A 19484-nucleotide genomic window follows, 5' to 3' on the forward strand; every position below is an offset into this window, starting at 1 on the left:
CCGGGCAGTCTCGGCTGGGCCCTGCCACCTTCACCCGGTGGCGTGTGGGCTTGTCCCCATCACCGCCGGTAAAGGAACCACAGCTCGGCTGAGGGAACGAGGCAGGTCCCGGCTGTGCTCGCAGCTCTTGCACAATCTCCCGTTCCTGTGACTCCAGCACCGACACCCACGCTATGGAACAACTGGAGAGCAAGCAGGCACAGCAGAACACACACTGCTATAAAACAACCTTGCTCCTGTCATCTTCACAAGATTCAACCATTCCCAAATCCCATCCCTTCAAGATTCCCCGCTTTCAGGAATTTATTGCTGATGCCTGTGTACACTTATTTTTGCTTTACCAAAACAGTAAGCCAGAGCTGGAGCCGTTCCTGCTGAAGGAAAAGCGACCCTTGGAGAGTGGGTGCAGGCCACAGTTACATGGCAGCTCCAAGGCTTCTGCCAGGGCAGCTAAAAATACCACGGCATGTGTCAAATACAGACTCATGGCTTGCAGTGACACGAGCTGGCTCCAGGACATTCATATTGGACATCAGACATTTCAGCCTGCATTAACATCAATCTACACTCAATAATACCTGCTGTTACCTCTGGCACAGAACATGGGAGGGAAACAACACAGGCAAGAAAAGGACAAGGCACAAGACTGTAAGAGTGAAAAGTCCTTTTAATGATATCTCCATCCCTAATCATAAAATATCCTCAGTTGGAAGGGACCCACAAGGATCATCAAGCCCAATTCCTGAGACCAGGAATCTTTATTAGACACTGTATTAAAAATACATATAATATTTATATAATATTTATTTAAAAGTTGGAGTCACTGCAGCCTAGAGCAGCCCTTCAAACACATTTCTGCTGCAGGCACTGCACAGGTGCTCATGCATTTGCAGGCAGGCAGAACCACTGTTCCAGGGCAGAAGGGAGGGCCCAGCCCTCACCACTGACAGCAGTTCCATCAGGCCACGCTCAAGAGCTGGGGGCAATCCTACATTGCCAGCAGGGTACGATGCAAAGTCCTCTTCGAGATAACCTGTATCTCAAAATTTATCTTTTTTTTTTTTTTAACTGAACTCTGTTCACTGTGTCCCTGAAAGAGGAATAAGGCCCGTGATAGCTGACTTCAGATATGATAAGGCTGAGGAACCAAGTCTTGAGGGACCATGAGTCAGTGCTGCTGTGCTGGGAGCAGTCCATGGCCATGCCGTCCGTGTTCAGCGCCACGTCAGCCACCTCAGCTTCCACTCGCTCAGGCTCGCTTCTGCGCTCGCTCGCTCTGCTCAGAATTAAAGTTGAGAAGGTGACTGAAGGTGCCTCTGTCTCAGAGTCACACAGAAGGGACTTCAGGGAGGAACAGGACAATTTAATAATCTCAGTTCTCAAACATTCCCAGTCTACAACTCAAAATCGTAATTTTTCAGGGCTGGGTATTTATGAGTTCTCAGATTAGAGAGCAGAACACTTGCCCAAATCATGCAGCACAAAGTTTATTAAAGATCCCTAGTCCACCCATCTGGCAAGGTAAATGCCACCCTGCTTTTGTCTCAAAGCTCTCAACTTCCCACTGGTGTATAAAAAGGGCCTGCAGATGGCTGCACATTACAGCCTTAAACTCTGCAATGACAAAAGGTTTAATCTCTGCATTTTGCTTGCAGTTCTCTGGGTAGCTGTCAAAATCCCAGCTACAGAGGTAAAGAGAAGGGCAGAATAGAAAAAAACACCAAAAATCAGAATTGTTCTGGTTGAGAAAGACCCTGAAGACCATCGAATCCAACCATTTACCTGGCACTGCCAAACCTACCACTAAATCATGTCCCCACATCTCCACGCCTTGTAAACCCCTCCAGGAACGCTGCCTAACTTTGAGAGAAAACCTCTTTCTCCCCACCCTTTCTGAGCACTCCATAAGGATGCACCCACAAATGTCACCCTCACACTGAACTGGTACTGTCTCAGATGAAGGGAAGGATCCTGGACGCTAACACTCGTGCTAAGCGTGAATTGCAATTAAAAAATCAAACTGCAACTTGCACAGCTTATTTTCTTCCCCATTTTAATTACCTTGACGGTCTTCTCGAGCTTGCACAGAGCTCCCTCATATTGCTGCACCAATGGTTTCAGGGAGTTGCCCTTCACTGGGTGTTTTTTAATATCTCGGATGCCAGCATCCCTCAACATCCGCAGAAACCGCCGCTCCTGCACCAAAGAGACACTGGAGATGAGACACCCCACTGGCCATCAGCTACCAAACCAGCACACGTGGGTACAATGCTGATTAGCAGGAAATAATTGAAGTTTCCAAGCACAAAGCTCAGCTGACTGGAAAACGTGGGAATTAGTATCACCTTTATGATCCTTATGGCCCTGCATGCATCCCTATCAAATGAATCCCACACCAAAGACACACCTGAATTCTAAGGACCAAGCTGAAAGCAACACCTGCTTCTCCTGCACGAGCTGTTCTTCCAACCCTGAAAACAGAGAAAGCAGCTTCAAGTCAGTTCAGCCCCAGTCACTGCTGTTATTAACTCCAAGATTCTGATGCTGAAATTCTCCAGTTTTCAGAAAGTTTTGCATATTAAAGGAAAAAGAAAAGCTAAAAGCCCTCTTAACTGCATGTCACCTTTGCTAAACATTTCAAGGCAAGCCAAGGTCAGCCATCTTCCTTTTGTTCCTGTTGTTGCTCCTTACCGGTGAATGTACGTCCTGATGAACTGTGGTGCATCATAATTGATCACATAATTCACTCCTTTAACATCAATCCCTCGGGATGTGGCATCTGTGCTGATTAACCTGATTGTAAATGGATATATAGTCATTTTCAGGTAATATCTCAGGCACTGCACACATAAATAAAGCACAGTCTTTGTTCACACTGGACACTCAGCCTCTGCCTCGAAGCCTGGCAGCAGCACTGAAGGTCCCTCCTTATTGCCACTGGCTTTATTAGCTGCCCACACACCGCCAAGCATCACTACAGGCTTGTACCCTCTGCTGAGCATGAGAAGTTACTGGGTGATCCCAGGTTCTCCGAGCACGCCAGACGCCTCCCAGCTCTCTGGAGCCTACAAATGTCTAAGGAATCTGAACATTCCAGAGGAGCACAGAACGCACAAAGAGCAGGTGAGAAATTCCAGCAGTCAAGGAGGAATTTATACACCAGGTTTGGATAAAAAGAACACCTTTCTTCTTTGGATAAGAAAGAAGTATTTACCTTTTCCTTGGAGACATTCCACAGATACAATCTCATCTAACTACCAAAGCCACCATGCAACTAAAACACATGGACAGAAGCAGATCTGTATGCCGGCCTGAGCAGGGATTGCTTTGGTTGGAAGCTCTATCACTTTATGCAGTTTCTGCACCAACATCCATTTCTGCCCTACAAGTACCAGATGCCCAGCACAAACATTAAACTCCAGATCTGCAGACCTGTGTGTTTTGGGCAACTCCATGAACACACATTCATATTTATTGCTTGTTATAAAACAACACATAGAAATTCAGACTGCAGCTAGATTAGAACAGGCTGAGTTATATGAAGAATAAACAATTCAAAGTTACAAGTCCAAGTCTCACACCCACTCTACAACAGACTCCTGCATGCTTTAGAAGACCTCACGTAACTGTGTCCCTTGTTCTGTTTAGCTTTTTACAATGGAAACAGCCTGTGCTGGAAAACATATAGAAAACTAGTTTAAGATGCTTACAGTTGTATTTTTCCTTGTTCAAACTCCTTCATGGTTCTCTTTCTCTCATTTGGAGATAACCGAGAAGAAAACTCCGCCACCGTGACTCCACCGAAGGCTTGAACCAGCAGGAACAACCTGCAGGTAAAGAGGAGAGGAACTGTCACCTCCTCACCTCTGCAAGGTCCCCTGAGGTACCCAGGACAGGGACCTCAGTGCTTACCTGTGAGAGGCTTCCCTGGAGTTGGTAAAGCACAACACGCGGGTGAATCTCATTTTCAGCATGAAATACAAGAGGAGCAGAGGCTTGGAATTCAGGTCACAAGGCACGTAGCATTGCTGCAGTCAAGAGGGAAGGAGTTCAGAGAGAAAAAAATTACTTCCTGCCAACACTATCCTCCCTGAAGCCCACCACCTACTGTCCATCACCTACACAGGTTTGGACATTTCACAGCTGACTAACAGCAAAATCCAGAGCCCACAATGCCACCCCCTTCAGAGCAAACAGGCTGGCAGGATACAACACGAGTGGGGACAGGGGACCTGAGCTGTCCTCATGCTCTTGCAGCTCCATGGCAAGTCACAACATGCACTGCCCTCCTGCCTACAGCCTGGCCTCTCTGCACCTGTCCTGAAATGAATGTTAGACATATGGACAATTGAGAGGTGCTACTACACTGGTATGACTTCCTAGCTCCACTCCCCATTGCTGCTAAACTTAATTCCACACGAAGAGAGATTAATTAAAAAAAACAATCAAGTCTGAGCCAAAAGAACAGTAATTAATGGGAGCACAAAAGTGCAAAGGTACAGCTCTCTGGGTCATATATACTCCCAAAGCCACTTTTGCAAGGAAACATACAGGGAAACAGGGGAGACATGCTTGTTTTAGGGTAAAACCACAACTAGGTAGTCCAGAATTAAAACAAATCTTCAAGTGTAACTTATTAAAAAGAATCCACATCATACCGACAGCCCCTCAGGGAGTGTGTATTTATTATTAGTATCTTGTTCAGTTTCTGTTCCATCTCTATTTTTCTCGGAATACACAGATGTGAAGAGTCGAGGCTGGAATAAATCCAGCTGCTGCAATTTCTCTGGGTCCTGGGTCAGTGTGGCTGAAAACAGCAGTTTCTGTAAGGGTATCTGAGGAGAGCAGGAACTGAAAGAAACAGCACACAGAAACTGGGCTTTGAGGATGGGACAAAGGAGTTTCACCTCAAGAGCTTTTACGTGATACAAGGGAAGCAATGAATGCTCTTTGATGCTCTTTTCCTGCCCTGGGCCTTTCCTGTAGGTTCTTTTCCACCCTTGTTATGTGGTGGAGCTCACAGAGAGAACTGATGAGCATTCTCAGTCAAGTGCACAAACCCAGTCCATCACTCCTGCACAAGTCCCTGCACCCTGGTTCCCCAAGTCCTCGTCCTAGTCACGTCCTTCCTTGGCCATTCATCTCAGTTTCTGACACATCTCTGCCACTGCTGCACAAAACCAGCAGCTGCAGATGGTTAATGGCAAGAGTTTTCCTCCAAATCCATCACTCAGCTTTGCCAGAAGGAATTACTACAGTGATTGTGCAGACGAATCACAGAGTTGCAATATTTGTGCATTCTTTTGATGCTCCTTTGGTCTAAATAAGGAAAGCCTGGAGAATACAATGCTTGGGCAGAAGCACAGCCTCTGGCATCAGCTGTTCACTGCCTTCTTTTGGCAGACATTTCTCAGAGGAATCAAGCTTTGGGAGTCTGTGTGGCAGGGTACAGTGCAGCAGGGCAGTGACATCCAGGTGCTGGTGTCCATCCCAGCAGTTCAAAGAAATGCACTCTGCAACTTACCTGGCTGCTGTTACAGGCCCTGGTTTGGTCCTCTGAAAGAGCATGTTGGAGCCAGAGCCACTCTCTCCTTGGAATGCAGCCCTGACAATCTGGTTCAGACAGTTCTGGTGCATGTCATCAATCATACGGTCAGCTTCATCCACGATCTGAATTCACAAGGATGAAAACCACCACTTGTCAAATACTGGGAGCTTTTATTTTCCTTTGTATCTGTAACCAGTGAGCCAGAAGGTAAGATAATGGGAGCTTCTAGTCAACTGAATTGCTTTCCTTGCCCCTCCTTACTCCAAGTTTGCAAGAGCCTAAGACAGAAGGGAAAGTGGGTGGATGCTTGGGTGTCACGAGTTGGAATCAAACATGTCATCTTGTGACTGCTCCCTCCACAATCTGGAGTGCAGAGGGGCCCACACAATAGTTCCAACGCATTTATGTTCCACACAAGGAGCAAGCAGGAATTGGTGCTGCAGCAGGAATTGCTGCTCTCAGATGGGAGAGCTGTGCCGGTGACTCACCAGGAAGCGAAGCTGTGCCAGGCTGAAGCCCGGGGTCTGGTTAATGTGATCCGTGAGCCTCCCTGGTGTGGCCACGACAATGTCAGCCAGGCTGCAGTAGCCTGTCACTCTGAAAGCACAAGCAGCCCATCAGTAAGTCTCTCTCTTCACAATAAAAACCTGTAGCAGAGACCTTGAGAGGCAGATCTGAAGGTTTCCCTACCACTCAATTAACTGAGGAATAACAAAATTCACATATGGACTTGACACTGGAGAGCGTGCAGGGGCAGTGGTGGGCACCACACACCTCTCTCCACGGTGCTGCCTTATTTGAAACAGAAAGTGTCATTCATCACTGCCCTTCAAAAAGGTTAATTGGCAGCAAATTCCCACACAGTCATATGTACCCGTGGGCACAAGGTAAATATTCACATTCTGAGCATTTGCTGGTGAAGAACCCCAAAAACCTTGCAAAACTTTACAATCACAAAGCAGGGGTAGTAGCAAGCACTGTGACAAAGAACCACCAGAGTGCAGCATAACAACCCATTATCAAAAACCATGATAGCATGATGCTGTGCTGCAATAGTCTATATCGTGACCCCACCTTAATGAGATTAATTAGCTTGCAATCTCTATAAACTTTGTCAAAATACCTTTTAACCTACTTTTTTTGGACAAGCATCTCCTGCTCCTTTGCAAAAGATTTCTGGCCAGTAATCAAAACGACCTTCAGCCCTGTGCCGTCAGTGTAAACGTTGAACACTTTACTCACCTGCAAAGAGATGGGCTTTGTCAGCTGCCACACAATCAGCTGCAGTGAATTACATGAACAGCACCCAAATTACAGGAACAGCATCAAACCCACTGGCAGGCCTCCATCCTGCTCCACAGAGCAGCCCAAGTACCAGCCTGTCCCTCAGCCCAGCTCTGCCACACACCTGCTGTGCCAGTTCTTTGGTGGGCAGAACAACCAGAGCTCGTACGTGGCAAACCACTCGATCTAACAGAACCTGCCAAAACAAAGGCCAAGTGAGTCCCTGAAAGAACAGGGGAGAACAGGGTGCTTGAGCCTGACTTAGAGGAGAGGATGGGCTTGACGCATTCTCACAGTTCTATGGTTCCATTTTTCTCCCTCCACCCTCCCAACTCCTCATGCTGTGCCTGCTGTCTGAGAAAAGGCGTGGGATGCTGACAAGAAGCTCCCTCAGACAGCTCGGAGCTGAAAATCTGCCGCCTTATGTCCACAAATTCCTTGGCTTTTCGACCTGTTTTTAAGTTCAGGTTTTGCTTGAACAAAAGCAATGCCAGTATTTCCCCCAGAGATTCCTCCCTGAGGATAAACTCACCTGTACAATGGGTATGACAAACGACAGGGTCTTCCCACTGCCCGTGGGTGCTGAGACACAGATGTCCTTGGGGCGGTATCCGCCCCGGCCCAGCAGGAACCCGTTGGAGGCACTCTGGAGAATGGCAGGGATCACCTCTGCCTGGACTGAGCAAAACCAGAAATAAACACAAACTGTAGGCTTCATGAACTCACCAACAACTCAAAACCTTACATAAAAGCTTTTTTGAAATGAGAAAACGTGTGCTGGCTCCCCAGCATAACCCTGACAGGCCTCTGGCACAGCCTAAGCCTCTAGGCTCAGCTGGGCTAAGGTCAGCCTCCATCCTTGTCCCTGCATCCAGCTGTCCCTTCTTATTTAAGAGCTGGCAGTTACTGTTCTTGTTTGCAAAACTGGCAGAATAATAGAAAACAAACAGATTTCTTTGTTTTGTTTGGATGTTTTTCTGGTGCTTCAATGAGCTGAATGAGTTCCCAGAAAGCTCTGATCAGCAGCAGTCGGTGGAAAGCAAGGAGTTAAAGCACGAGCTTCCACAAGGAGGAAAGCTGTGAGGACACAGGTAGGACTTCCCTCTTTGGGCAGCCCTGAGCCTTTACTCCAAGCTGTGTTCCTGAGTAGGTAACAGACCTTTACTCAGCCCAGACAAAGCTTTGAGAAAGAAGGACTAAACCTGCTACAATCACTTCCATGCATCACATTTTATCCTGTATTCTACTTCACTGCCTACATAAAATATACAGCACCAGACTGCAGGAACTGTTTAAGTCCTTTTAAAAAGAAACAAGAGCACTATCAAGGCACCTGGAAAAAAGGAATCTATTCCATTCATTTGCAGCTTTTTCAGCAGCCTGGGATGGATTCCTGGGACGTCTCTGACTGGACACAGATTATCTTTGATGCGTTTCTGCACCAGTTTGGGTTGAGCAAGCCACTGCGGTAGGAAAGGCTGGACCTGAGGCGAGGGAAAGGAGAATGTGGCAATACTGTAAGTAAAATAAACCTGTAAGAAGCATTCTTTTCCTAACCATCACCAAAACTCAGCCAAGCTGGTTACCTTCTGCACTGGCTTTGCGTCGTAGTCTCCGAGAATCATCATACCAGAGGGTGGACAATTTGCCTCTTCCCCTGAGGGAAGCTCCTCTGTAGTTTGATTTCCTTCAGCTTTTTCGCTGCTCTCTTTCTTCCCTTTTTCATCTTCTTGTGTTTCCTCATCTGTCTTCTTCCTTTTATTAGACTTGTTTTTAAAGTTGTTCCTGTTTTCCTGTTGTTTGACGTCTTCTTCAGAATCTGGAGTTTGGATAACAGCAATACAAAGCTGCAGGTCAGAGCATGCCACAGAAAAGGGATTTGGCAATATTACAACACGACTTAAGCAACAACTTGCAAGCTCGTTTTTCCCAAACCCAAGTGCAGAAGTCAAACTTTTCTTTGTTGGTATAGACACAACAAGACTGAGGTGATGTGACATGCTTCCCTGCTCCCCTGACACTAAACTGATCCTCCAAGGTCGCGACACAGGGCCTCCCCTTAAAGAAAAGAAACTGGGAAATTACTAAGGAGATGAAAACTAAATCAGGTAAACCAGGCAAGGTTCTCAAAGAGCAACTCATGTCCACTTTTCTGTGGGAACCGAACTAAACAATGAACTGAAATCCTAGAGCCTCACTTTATCAGTACCTGCTTCAGCCCCTTCTTGCTGCACTTTCGATTTTCTCCTTTTTGCTTTCTTCTTCTTTGTGGGGCTGCTGCCATCTGCTGCCTCCTCAGCACCAGCCCTTTCTTCCGAAGGGCTGCGCGGCTGTTGTTTTGTCTTTAGCTTCTTCTGCCTGTGCGCACTGGGCTGCTCTTCACTCTCACTCTCCCTCTTCCTCTTTCCTTCGCCGGGCTCTCCCCCGGGGCTCAGCCCCGCGCCCCCCGACCCTTCCCCTCCCTGGGGCTGCGTCTCTCGCTGCTTCTTCAGCTGCCGGGCCCTCGCCTGCTGCTGCAGCCGCTCCAGCAGGACCCGCGCCCGATCCTTCGCCTCAGCGTCCTCCTGCTCGTTCTCCTCGCCGTACCTGAAACAGCCCAGAAAAACCCCTCAGGCACGAGCCGCCCGCACGAACAACCCCGGGCTGAGACAGCGCCCGGGACAAGGGCCGGGTCTGGGTGTAGGAGGAGGACGGGAGCGGGACAGGAGCAGGGAGCGGGGCCGTGCCGGCGGTACCTGCGGATGCAGAACAGCGCCATGGCCACGCCGCGCCGCGCCGGCGCACCGAGATGACGTCATTGCGCCCCGCGAGGCGGCGGAAGCCTCCAGAAGGCGCAGGGCGAGCGCGCCCCCTGCTGGCCGGGGGTGGGCAGCGCCGCGCGCGCGCCCAGCGGGGGCCCTGAGGGGAGGGCGGGAAAACGCTGAGGGGAGGGACGGGAACCGGGAACGGGGAACAGCGAGCCTCAGGGCGGGACAGGGCACAGCGCACAGCATCCGTGTGGGACAGGCTGGGAGAGCACAGTATCCGTGTAGGACAGGCTTGGAGAGCACAGCACCAGTGAGGGACAGGCTGGCACAGAGCACAGCATCCGTGTGGGACAGGCTGGGAGAGTACAGCACCAGCGAGGGACAGGCTGGCACAGAGCACGGCATCCGTGTGGGACAGGCTGGCACAGAGCACAGCATCCGTGTGGGACAGGCTGGGAGAGCACAGCACCAGCGAGGGACAGGCTGGCACAGAGCACAGCATCCGTGTGGGACAGGCTGGCACAGAGCACAGCATCCGTGTGGGACAGGCTGGGAGAGCACAGCACCAGTGTGGGACAGGCTGGCACAGAGCACAGCATCCGTGTGGGACAGGCTGGCACAGAGCACAGCACCAGTGTGGGACAGGCTGGCACAGAGCACAGTATCCGTGTGGGACAGGCTGGCACAGCACACTGAAGCTCCCCACAGTGCTGCAGGCCCTTGCAGAGCTTCCAGGGCACTGAGGGCCACCCGTGCTGCCTGGAGCAGGCAGTGTAAGCAATGTGGATAACAGCATTTCCCCTCAGTGAGCAAAAGTACTCCTTCCTTGCTCGTTTGACTGCACACAGGTGGCACATCCTCAGAGGAAAGCTGTCCTGAAGCAGCAGGCACAGGGCTGTGTCTGCAGCAATGCAGACACAATCCAAAAATAAACCTCAGAGCAACAAGCAGCCATGAACACACCTACAGCCTTACCTACAGCAAGGTAAAAATCACTGGAGTTCTGTCAGGAACCAGCCCCAGGCACCACCGTGTGAAATACCGTGTCTAAGAAACACGGGCGAACCCAAAACATTAGTTTTGTTTGCTTTAGGATCAGTGAAACAGACACGTTAGCAATTGCCCAACTCCATCCCCAACCTGCCAAAAGCCTACACCACACAGCTTACTTCTAAATCTTTATTTGTTTTCTACACAGAGAAAACAGAGGAATGTTGAAGCAGCAATATTTAAACACACTAGCAAGGAGCCATCAATCTGTGAGAGTGCACGAAGTGCAACACGGGGCCATTTGTGCCGTGGTCTCTGCTACAGGGCAGGGTGAGGGGAGGTCCAGGAACAGCCTCTTCAGACAGATGGCAGAGCTCTACGCAAAGGTGGAGCCGTTCCAGCCCACGTTGGCAGCGTTCATGTCGAAGTAGTTGATGTAGACCCTGCAGAAGAGGTAGAGGAGGAAATAATGATGACCTTATTAACTCATTTATATAAGTCAGGACATCACAACAGGGGAGTGTTTCCCATTCTTCTGCTTGAAAAAACATCAAGCTTCATCTTTACACCAAAAATCTGGTGGAGCCTCCCAACAAATATTTCTCAGTTCTTAAAATTGTACTTTTCCTCTTATTTCCAGAGATGAACCCTTTTTGTTTCTGAGCGCTGCAGTCCCTCACACATCTCACACAGACTGGCAGCCTTGGAGAGCTAGGCAGGCCCTCAGGCCTGGCTCTGTGTGTCTCCTTTCAACTCTCACAGCACCAGGTTCTTCCCATCCTTCACAGCTGCACACAGACACTCTCCTGAACTCTGCAGCCTGCAAGGGAGCTGTTCACAGCCTGCTGGCTTCTACTTTTGTCTCTCAGCTCCAGCCTGTTACTGCTCCTCGCTCATGCTTTCAGCCTTGCTTCCCCAGAGGACAAGACATCACACCTCAGAGGCAAAAGACATGCTGGGCAACTTTGTCAGTGCTCTGGTGTTTTTCCCTACTCTCAGAGCAGTAAGCCATTGAACAGAGGACTCTCCAGGGAAAGAGGCAGGCACCGAATTCTTATGTGGACGTGAACGTGCTGCAAACAATCACTTGATATCTTCCAAAACACATGGGCTTATTACTGGCTTTTAAATTTTTTTAATTGACTTTTCAAAGGAGTTTCAGAAAGCCAGATAAATATGGATAAACTGTGTCCCAGCCTTACCTGTCTGCAGATACGTGCAAGTGCTTCGAGATCAGATCACAGAGCATCTTGGTGTAAGTCTTGTTCTGCTGCCCTCCGATTTTGCCGATGCTGTAGAGGCTGCAGAGTGCGCAGGGATCAGTGGAGCCCCCAAAGGACATCATCTGGTCAGGTATGATGTGCACAGCTATGTACTGTGGGAGGGAAACACTGCGTTACAGGCTGTCTGAACTGCCCTTTCCCGGAGAAAACTGGCTTTAGGTACCAACTCTAAACAGGGCAGATGTATTGGGGTCGGGCAGCTCTTCAGCGCTGGCCTCTGCGCACTTCCCAGGCCCATGGGAGGCTCAGGCCCGGCAGCCCCCACGGGGGGCACGGCACGACCCTGGGGGCTGCGGGGCCCTCGGCCCGGCTCTCAGCGTTACGAACGCGGTTATGCGCGCACAAAGCCGCCGGCGGGGCAGGCACTCCTGCCCGCCACAGCCTCGCCACCGCGCGGGGCGGAGCGAGATAAAGGCCCCAAAGCCGTGCCTGCGTGCCGGGGCTCACATCCCCAAATCACGGACCGAGACGCGGGGCCTGCCGGAGAGCCGGGCAGCGATTCGGTCTTATAGGGCTCCGGCTCCTGGGGCTGCTGCCCCAAGAGGGGCCGTGTCGGATGGCTGAACCGCCGGGAGCGCTCTGTCTATCCGAGCCTTTGCCCGGGTGGGTCCGTGGCACTGCGCAGCTCCGCCGGCCGAATCGCGACCGCCAGCACAGGCGCAGCACATCCCCGGCTACGTGAGCGCCGCGCTCCTGCAGGCCCGGCTGCCGCTCCAGGCGGGGGAGACTCGGCGCCGCGGGGTGGAACGGGCACAAGCTCCTTCCTCCGGAGCAGCGGGGCCGCGTTGTGCCGCAGCTGCCCTCTCGGCGGCCGCGGCCCGCCCGCCCCGGGGCCGAGGGAGCGGGGAGATGCCGCAGGGGCCGCAGCTCCGCCGCCCCTCCCGCCGGGCCCGCCGAGCCTCCGCCGCGCACGTGTTCGCCCCGCTCCCGGCGCGGGCCGGCCCCGCCGCCCGCCCTCACCTGCGCGGGCTTGCCAGTGGCCTTGGCCAGCTGCTGGGTGAGGTCGCCCAACAGGTTGTCGGGCACGGCGTCCTTGCAGACATTGGTGTAGATAGCGAACATGGGCATGGTGGCGGCTGCGGGGGCGGCGGGGCCGGCGGTGGAAGCGTAACCGAGCGGAGGGACCAGGACAGTGGAGCGGGGAGGCGTCAGCGGCGCTTTTAGTGCGCGGGGCCGCCCCGGACGTAAAGCGGCCCCGCCCGGCAGGGAGGGGAGGGAGCGGAGCGGGGCGGGGACACACGCACTCACCAGCTCCGCGGTGTGCAGCCCCGGTGCGGCGTGCAGACCCCTCCCGCGGCAGCCTCTCGACCAGCGGTCTTCCCCGCTCTGCTGTTATTTCTTGGCTTTGTTACTGCCACTGAACAGTTTTTGAGAGTTTGTTGCAGGCTCCTTTCTGGAATAGAGTCCGGGCGCTCGGGGCAGCTCATGCATAACCTGGTATCAGCGCATGTGATAATACCGATGTAGCACTCCCACTGGTTTCTGCGGGATCAGGGCCAGAGAGGGATATAGGCTTCAGCCTGGCAGTTGCAAAAAGGGATACTTGCCCTAGTTCCGAGATTTTTTTTTTTTTTTGCAAAATAAAGTAACATTTGTAGCGGTTTTGCTTTAACTGTGTGTGTAGCTTCAGCTCGGCGTAAGCAGAAACGTCTGCCTTACAGCCATTTTAATTATTCTCTAACGTATTTCAGTCCAATATAAAATTACCTATTGCTCCTCAGCCTCTCCATTTCCACATCATCTTTCTACTGGAAAAAGGCAGAAGTGGATTTTGTTTGGCTTAGGAATGAACTGGTGCGTGGCTATTGGGAGGTGAGAGGCAGCAGAGCCGAGCTGTATGCTGGGCTGTGTGATGTGATGCACGTAGGCTGCCAGGGCACGGTTCCCCACCCGGACTCTTGCCTGCCCCGACGGCGGCAGCGCTGCTCTGCCGCACGAAATGACTCATAGGAGGGCTAAAGAGGATCAGGCCCGGAGCCCTCTCCACCCAGACAGCTCACACACAGCAATCCTGCGCTGCTGCTGCTAGAAAGCTCATCCAGATGTACACGTTACATCTGTGAACACTCGCAGCCCTGAATGAGGAGTAAGGGATGGTGTCATACGGGGATGCGTTGGATCGACACAGGGTATAAGGCTGAGAACTGGAGCACTTCTTTTCTAGTGATTAACAGTGCTTAGGAACAGCGACTAAGAACTGATTAAGTTTCCTCCCATTGATATCCTCAGCTCCCTGCCACTGCATAGTCCCACTTTTTCGTCTCACCTTCCTGCCTCCCAGATTTGTCACATGGAGGTGGGGTGGGAATTCTACCTGTGCAGGGAGAAAAGCTCCAGAGCGATGTCACCACTGGTGTGCCTGCCCTGTGGCATGCCAGGCCCAGAGTGGCAGCCCCTGGCTATGCTGCCACACAATGGAGAGACATCTGCAATTTCATTCTCTTTTGCCTCCCTGACTAAGAAAGAAGCTTTCACCAAAGCAGCTTCCATCTGTTATCCCAACAAAGCATTTTTGTTGTTTGAGGTGCAGGTCTGTATTTAAAGTCTGTGGCTGCAAAGCAAAGCTGTGGTAGGGACACAATGGGATGTTAACAATAGAGTTCAGAACAGTGGTGTGATAAGGTTTGCTCTTCCAGAAAGAACTCACAATACACTTAACTATAGAATTTCAGGAAACATCTCTACTCAATCTTTTATTTTACTTTGGAAGCAAATGATCTTATCTGATCATGGGCTTAAATAATAAATATTTGTATGCAAATCTTCCTTTCATAATTAATTCACCACTTCAGTCCCTAGGAATGGCACACTGTGGCTTGCTGTGCCTCTGCCTCATTCGGAGCTGAGCTCTAATCTTTGCTGTCATTACAAATTGTTCAATGGATGAAAAGGGGAGGGCACAGCAGCGAACAGTGGTTTTTTCCACTCACTCTCTCTGCTTATGCTGAGCCCTGGGAGATTCACAGCACAAGTTTTTCTGCTACTCAGCTAGATATCCCTGTAGTGTTAGGCCTAAAGAGGACCTAGACTGCAATCCATCCCTTTTAAATAAGAGGTAATCAGGTCTTTGCTCCTTTTGAAGGGAGGTCCATGTGCAACATTTGTAGCCACATCTATTAACTTGAATGTATTTTGAAACCAGCTAGAGATACATTTATCTCTTCTTGAAATTTGGTACTTGAGCATGGACAGGGCAAAGGCAAAAGGAGTGTTCATTTTCATATATGACTAAACTTTCTTTGAAAGAAAATCTTCTGTTAAGAGTATTTTGAGGAGCCACCCTCCATCTCAACTGCAGGTTGTCCCAGAGTAACAAGAAGGTCCCAGTCATAAGGTTTCTGCTGCATTTTTATTTAAGCAGCAGTGGGTAGCAACAACTAAGATACCAATGCCTTTTGCATTTGGCAGATGCCAGAAGGTGACTAGAACTGCAGTTCTCAAACCATGGTGAGGGTTCAGGAATAAGCTGTGATTTCCCCAGGGCACCTCAAGCAAAGGTGGGGCTATTCCAGCCTACATTGCCAGGACTGATGTTAAAGAAGCTGATGTAGATTCTGGAAGGGAAGACAGGCACCGTTAACAGCTGGGAGCAGAGTGCTGCAGGCTGGTCGGGGTGCTCCTGCACCAGGACACACAGCCATGCTGCAGACCCTTCCCTGGGGCTTTATCCTTCTCAGGCCTCACTCTCCGTTCCTCCTGCCCCTTTTAATGCCTCATCCACTTCCATTCTGGAGCTCCTAGTGGTCAAATTATTGTGTCTGTACCTGGTCTTTTGCACATGATATCTGTGGGTATGTGCATGCCTGAACCTACATCATTTTAACCAAGGAATTCTGCAGCTTCTGGACATCAGCATTGCAGCTCATGCAATGGCTCCTTTTCTCTTTTTAGCTGGGGAATTGCTCAGCTGAGTTGGCATTCAACCTCTTCAATCAGCACATTCATAGAGAACCCCAAAGGACCAGCCTGGGATGAATAGTTTTAACAATCTGTGGAAAGTCATGTCAGACAAGTTGCCGTCTGAGCTCACCTGACCAATGGTATTTTCAGCTGTTTGTTCAGCAGGTCACAAAGCAGTTTGGATCAGACCTTGTTCTCCCGCTCTCCTATCTTTCCAATGCTGTAGGGAAAGTACATGACACAAGGGTCTGTGGAGCCACCAAAGGACATCACATGATCAGGAGAGATCTGTAGTGCTAGATACTGTTGGAAGAAGAAAATTAATATTATTTTCTTTGCTGTATTATGAAAAGTTTTGAAAATCCAGGAGGGCATTTATGTACCTAAACTGCAGTGAAAATAACCATATGTTTTTCACATGCAAGGCTTTCATTTGTTGACATCTTACTGTCTAGATTTGCACTCTACTCCAGGATACCCACTGCTGTGTCAAAGGCCAGTACAAAGACTCCATGGTTTTTAGGCTTCCTAGTCCAGGTGCTCCAGGAGCTCAGTGACCTGTAATATCTCCAGCACCTCCTCCAAGCCGCCAGGCTCTCCCTGCCTGTGTGGGAAGGCCAGGGGCGAGGGGGGTGTGCAATGGTACTGCTGCCGCATTGCGTTCCAGAGAGATTTTGCACCTCACTGGCTCCTGCTGCGGTCTTCCCTGCTGAGGTAAATGTGAACTGACACAGCAGAGGCCTAAATCAACATCCCCCTCATTAAACAAAATACAGCCTAATCCTGCTTTTGTTCTTGATATCAGGAAAAACAGAAGAAAGTATCTATGTTAATATTAATGACTGGCGCGCAATTTTCCCTGCTGCTAATACACAGTGTCAGATCCACACACCGGGGAATCCAGGGATCAGTTCCTCTGGCATTCATCTGGTTCTGTGCTGTTCTTACCCACGTCTATTAGCAGCGCATCGTTAGAACTCAGCAGCAATTAACCCTCTTGGTAAAACAAGCTAGCCTGAGTACCAGGAGTTGTCTGGGTAATTAGTCTTGGCCATCATTTACAGTTTGTTTGGATGTAAGGTGCATCAGACCACAGCAGTACAGGATAAGCCAAGGAGATCCTGCTGAGGTACCACTTGCTTGGCCCTGTTCTCCCCTGTCTGGACACCACGTGCTCTTGACTTTATGCCAAATGTAGGTACATCCATGTCTTTAACATCTACCCAGGAAGCAGGTTATCACTATTAAAAGAAAAATCGAGTTGACACATTAATCAGTATTATTTTCTTCTTAGAGCAGTTTGAAAATATTTGGAGCCATTCTTCCAGTAGGAAAAAACCTTATTTGATTAAAAATCCTTATTTTTCCCAAATGGTACAGTTTCCTGTGGGAGGAAAGCTCTACATTCCAGCCCATCCTAATCCTTTCATTCTTTCTGTGTTATAACTAAGAGACTCTCCCTTTCCTATTGCCTCCTTTGTCACGAAGAGCTTCCATGTCCTCTTCAGAAAAATCTCTTTGTTATTCCCTGTATATCTCTAAGTCCCATTACATATCCCTTCCACACAGCTGCACAAACCTGCTCCAGCTGCATCCCAGCCCTGGCCTCTAGCTTTATATTCAGAAGTTATGCAAGACACACCCCTTGCCCCCCCAAAAGCAAGTTCTCGTTTGCTAGATGGATAAAAATCAGCTTTTTTAAAAGAGGGATAGAACACATCACTTTTATATGAGAATTTAATGTGTTCAGGTGTCCCAGTGCATAAAGGTTTGCTGGGGAGCCCTCAGAACCCTTTCTGTAGCTACCAAAACTTCATTCTTTTTACAGTTCCAAAGCATCACTCCCAAAGCAAAGCAAACATTTTCTGATGATGGGCTTGTGAATATGCAGAAAGGGTACTTAAACAAGCAGCTACAGATCCATGGCCAATTCACTAAAGTTACTGCTGCTACAGCAACTGAGATATAGCTCATGTAATGAAGTTTACAGCTCCATAGAGAAGATTTCCTTTGTTTTTTCATAGTCATATTCAATAATCCGAGTAAGCAGCTGATACAGTCACTAGTGACCAATCAGTATTAAGAAAATAATAGCCTTCTAAATCCTTATAAGATCCTCAATACCACTATTTCAGGACTTTACCTCAGTAGCATGCTGCCAGAGGTTTTGGCAGGTGAAACCCCTCCAGTTTGGTAGTGAAACCAGCAGGCAGCTTTTACTCTGGTATTTTGACTACAAATAGCAGGATGACACGCAGATATTTTTGCCAGATGTCCACACAAGCTGAATAAATAATTTTTTTTACTTCAACTGTAACCACTAGGCTACAGGCAATTTGGTGGCAAATAGCAGGCACTTATTCAACAGGACACAGCAAGCAAGTGGAGGGTGAGGTTTGCTTTTCAGTCAGCCAGATTCTCAAGAGGTATTTACAGGCACCTGTGGACACATACCCACACACATCCAGTGCCTTCACACACATGGATAACTACATGTAATATCATCCTACACAAAGCTAGTTTGAATACTCCAGGGTTTTGAGACCTCAATAAAATTAGGTTACATTGAACAAGTATTTGATATTCTTCCAGACAAAAGACTGCAAATACTGGTGAGTCATTAGATATATTAGTTTACCAGGGCTATCACTCAGAAGCAGCTCATTGTATAGGCACAGATGACTAAGGATGGAAAACATTTCAGCAAATGGACTTACCTGTGCTGTTCGCCCAATGCTTTTGGTAACTGTTGGGCAAGCTCCCCTGCAAAAGATTCTGGAACTTTATCCTTGTTTATATTTGTGTTGACAATGAATTTAGGCATCTTTGGAACACAAGCAGGTTTCTTTTCAGCTCACCTTGTTCTCAGATTTATTTCTAACCCACCCCCAAGGCTGGCTCAGCCCACCGTGCTAGTAAGCACCTCAGGAGCCTCTAAATAGTCAGTGGCACCTGCAGCAGGTGCACTGAGAGGGGTGGGAGTGTCTCAGGAGAGGTGAGGCTGAATGTGCCATCTGCAGGCTGCTGACACAGACAGCCAATGCAGGGGCCTGCAAAGGAACCCGGCTTCTGCACTCTAGAAACCAAAGCATCCAAAATCACACCTATATTTGGATACAGCCCAATCATAAAACCAGTGAAAAAGCAAGTGTTTCAGTGACTGAGTCTAGGTTGTAATGCACCTCTTTATGCAAGTCTAGTAATTATTTTTTAAAAATCAGATGAATGATTCAATTGTGAGGTCTGAAACTCTCTCTGTGGAATAGACCATAACAAAAAACCCGCAGTGACACATGTTGTGCAGACCTTTCCTGAACCATGACTAAGTCATGACAAAGATGCCTTAAAACCAGGCTCTTGGTTTTCCGCTGTGGTGGTGGATTCTACAGGCTCTACAGGCTTGTTTTCAACTTGCTCCTTTGTTGTGCAAATTGTTCCATAGCAGTCATAACTCCAGAGAGATAGGAAATCCACAGGCTTTCTGACATGAGCAGCTTTTATCCAGAGTGGAGGGAGTGTGTGGCAAGGCTGGGATCAGTTCTCACTGCTGCCAAGAGGAGCCTTACATGAGACAAGTGATTTAGAGGGATCATACGGCATTTGGTAGGGGGTGTTCACAGTGAGATGTGTGGGGAAAGCAGGCTCAGTATGCCGATGGGGATAAAACAAATCCATCTCTCCATGTAAAAAGTGATGGGTGTCTTTATGCCCAGTAGTTTCTGAGTTAAGAGC

General features: G+C 49.3%; 2 protein-coding genes and 1 long non-coding RNA gene across 4 annotated transcripts; all 3 read right to left on the minus strand.

The window, feature by feature from the left end:
* Positions 1-655: 655 nt before the first annotated feature.
* On the minus strand, positions 656-9602 carry DDX51 (DEAD-box helicase 51). Its single transcript, XM_040081301.1, has 16 exons — positions 9568-9602; positions 9042-9418; positions 8419-8651; positions 8166-8316; positions 7365-7510; positions 6957-7028; positions 6684-6790; positions 6037-6145; positions 5525-5670; positions 4659-4851; positions 3913-4028; positions 3711-3827; positions 2692-2793; positions 2408-2471; positions 2062-2196; positions 656-1276 (listed from the first exon to the last, which is right to left on the minus strand). The coding sequence occupies exons 1-16, from the start codon at positions 9588-9590 to the stop codon at positions 1250-1252; spliced, it is 2118 nt and encodes a 705-aa protein (XP_039937235.1). The 5' UTR covers positions 9591-9602; the 3' UTR covers positions 656-1249.
* Positions 9603-10744: 1142 nt separating this feature from the next.
* On the minus strand, positions 10745-13026 carry MIF (macrophage migration inhibitory factor). Its single transcript, XM_040080853.1, has 3 exons — positions 12813-13026; positions 11772-11944; positions 10745-11012 (listed from the first exon to the last, which is right to left on the minus strand). The coding sequence occupies exons 1-3, from the start codon at positions 12918-12920 to the stop codon at positions 10946-10948; spliced, it is 348 nt and encodes a 115-aa protein (XP_039936787.1). The 5' UTR covers positions 12921-13026; the 3' UTR covers positions 10745-10945.
* An 80-nt stretch (positions 13027-13106) lies between these two features.
* On the minus strand, positions 13107-18645 carry LOC120760643 (uncharacterized). 2 transcript variants are annotated; one of them, XR_005703439.1, is made up of 3 exons: positions 18470-18645; positions 15883-16055; positions 13107-13334 (listed from the first exon to the last, which is right to left on the minus strand). It is a non-coding gene; the product is annotated as an uncharacterized LOC120760643 (long non-coding RNA). The 2 variants fall into 2 exon arrangements; XR_005703438.1 differs by lacking the exon at positions 13107-13334 and adding an exon at positions 15178-15406.
* Between the last annotated feature and the right edge of the window lie 839 nt (positions 18646-19484).

The sequence above is a fragment of the Hirundo rustica genome, chromosome 17 (genome assembly GCF_015227805.2).
Source record: "Hirundo rustica isolate bHirRus1 chromosome 17, bHirRus1.pri.v3, whole genome shotgun sequence".
NCBI lineage: Eukaryota > Metazoa > Chordata > Aves > Passeriformes > Hirundinidae > Hirundo > Hirundo rustica.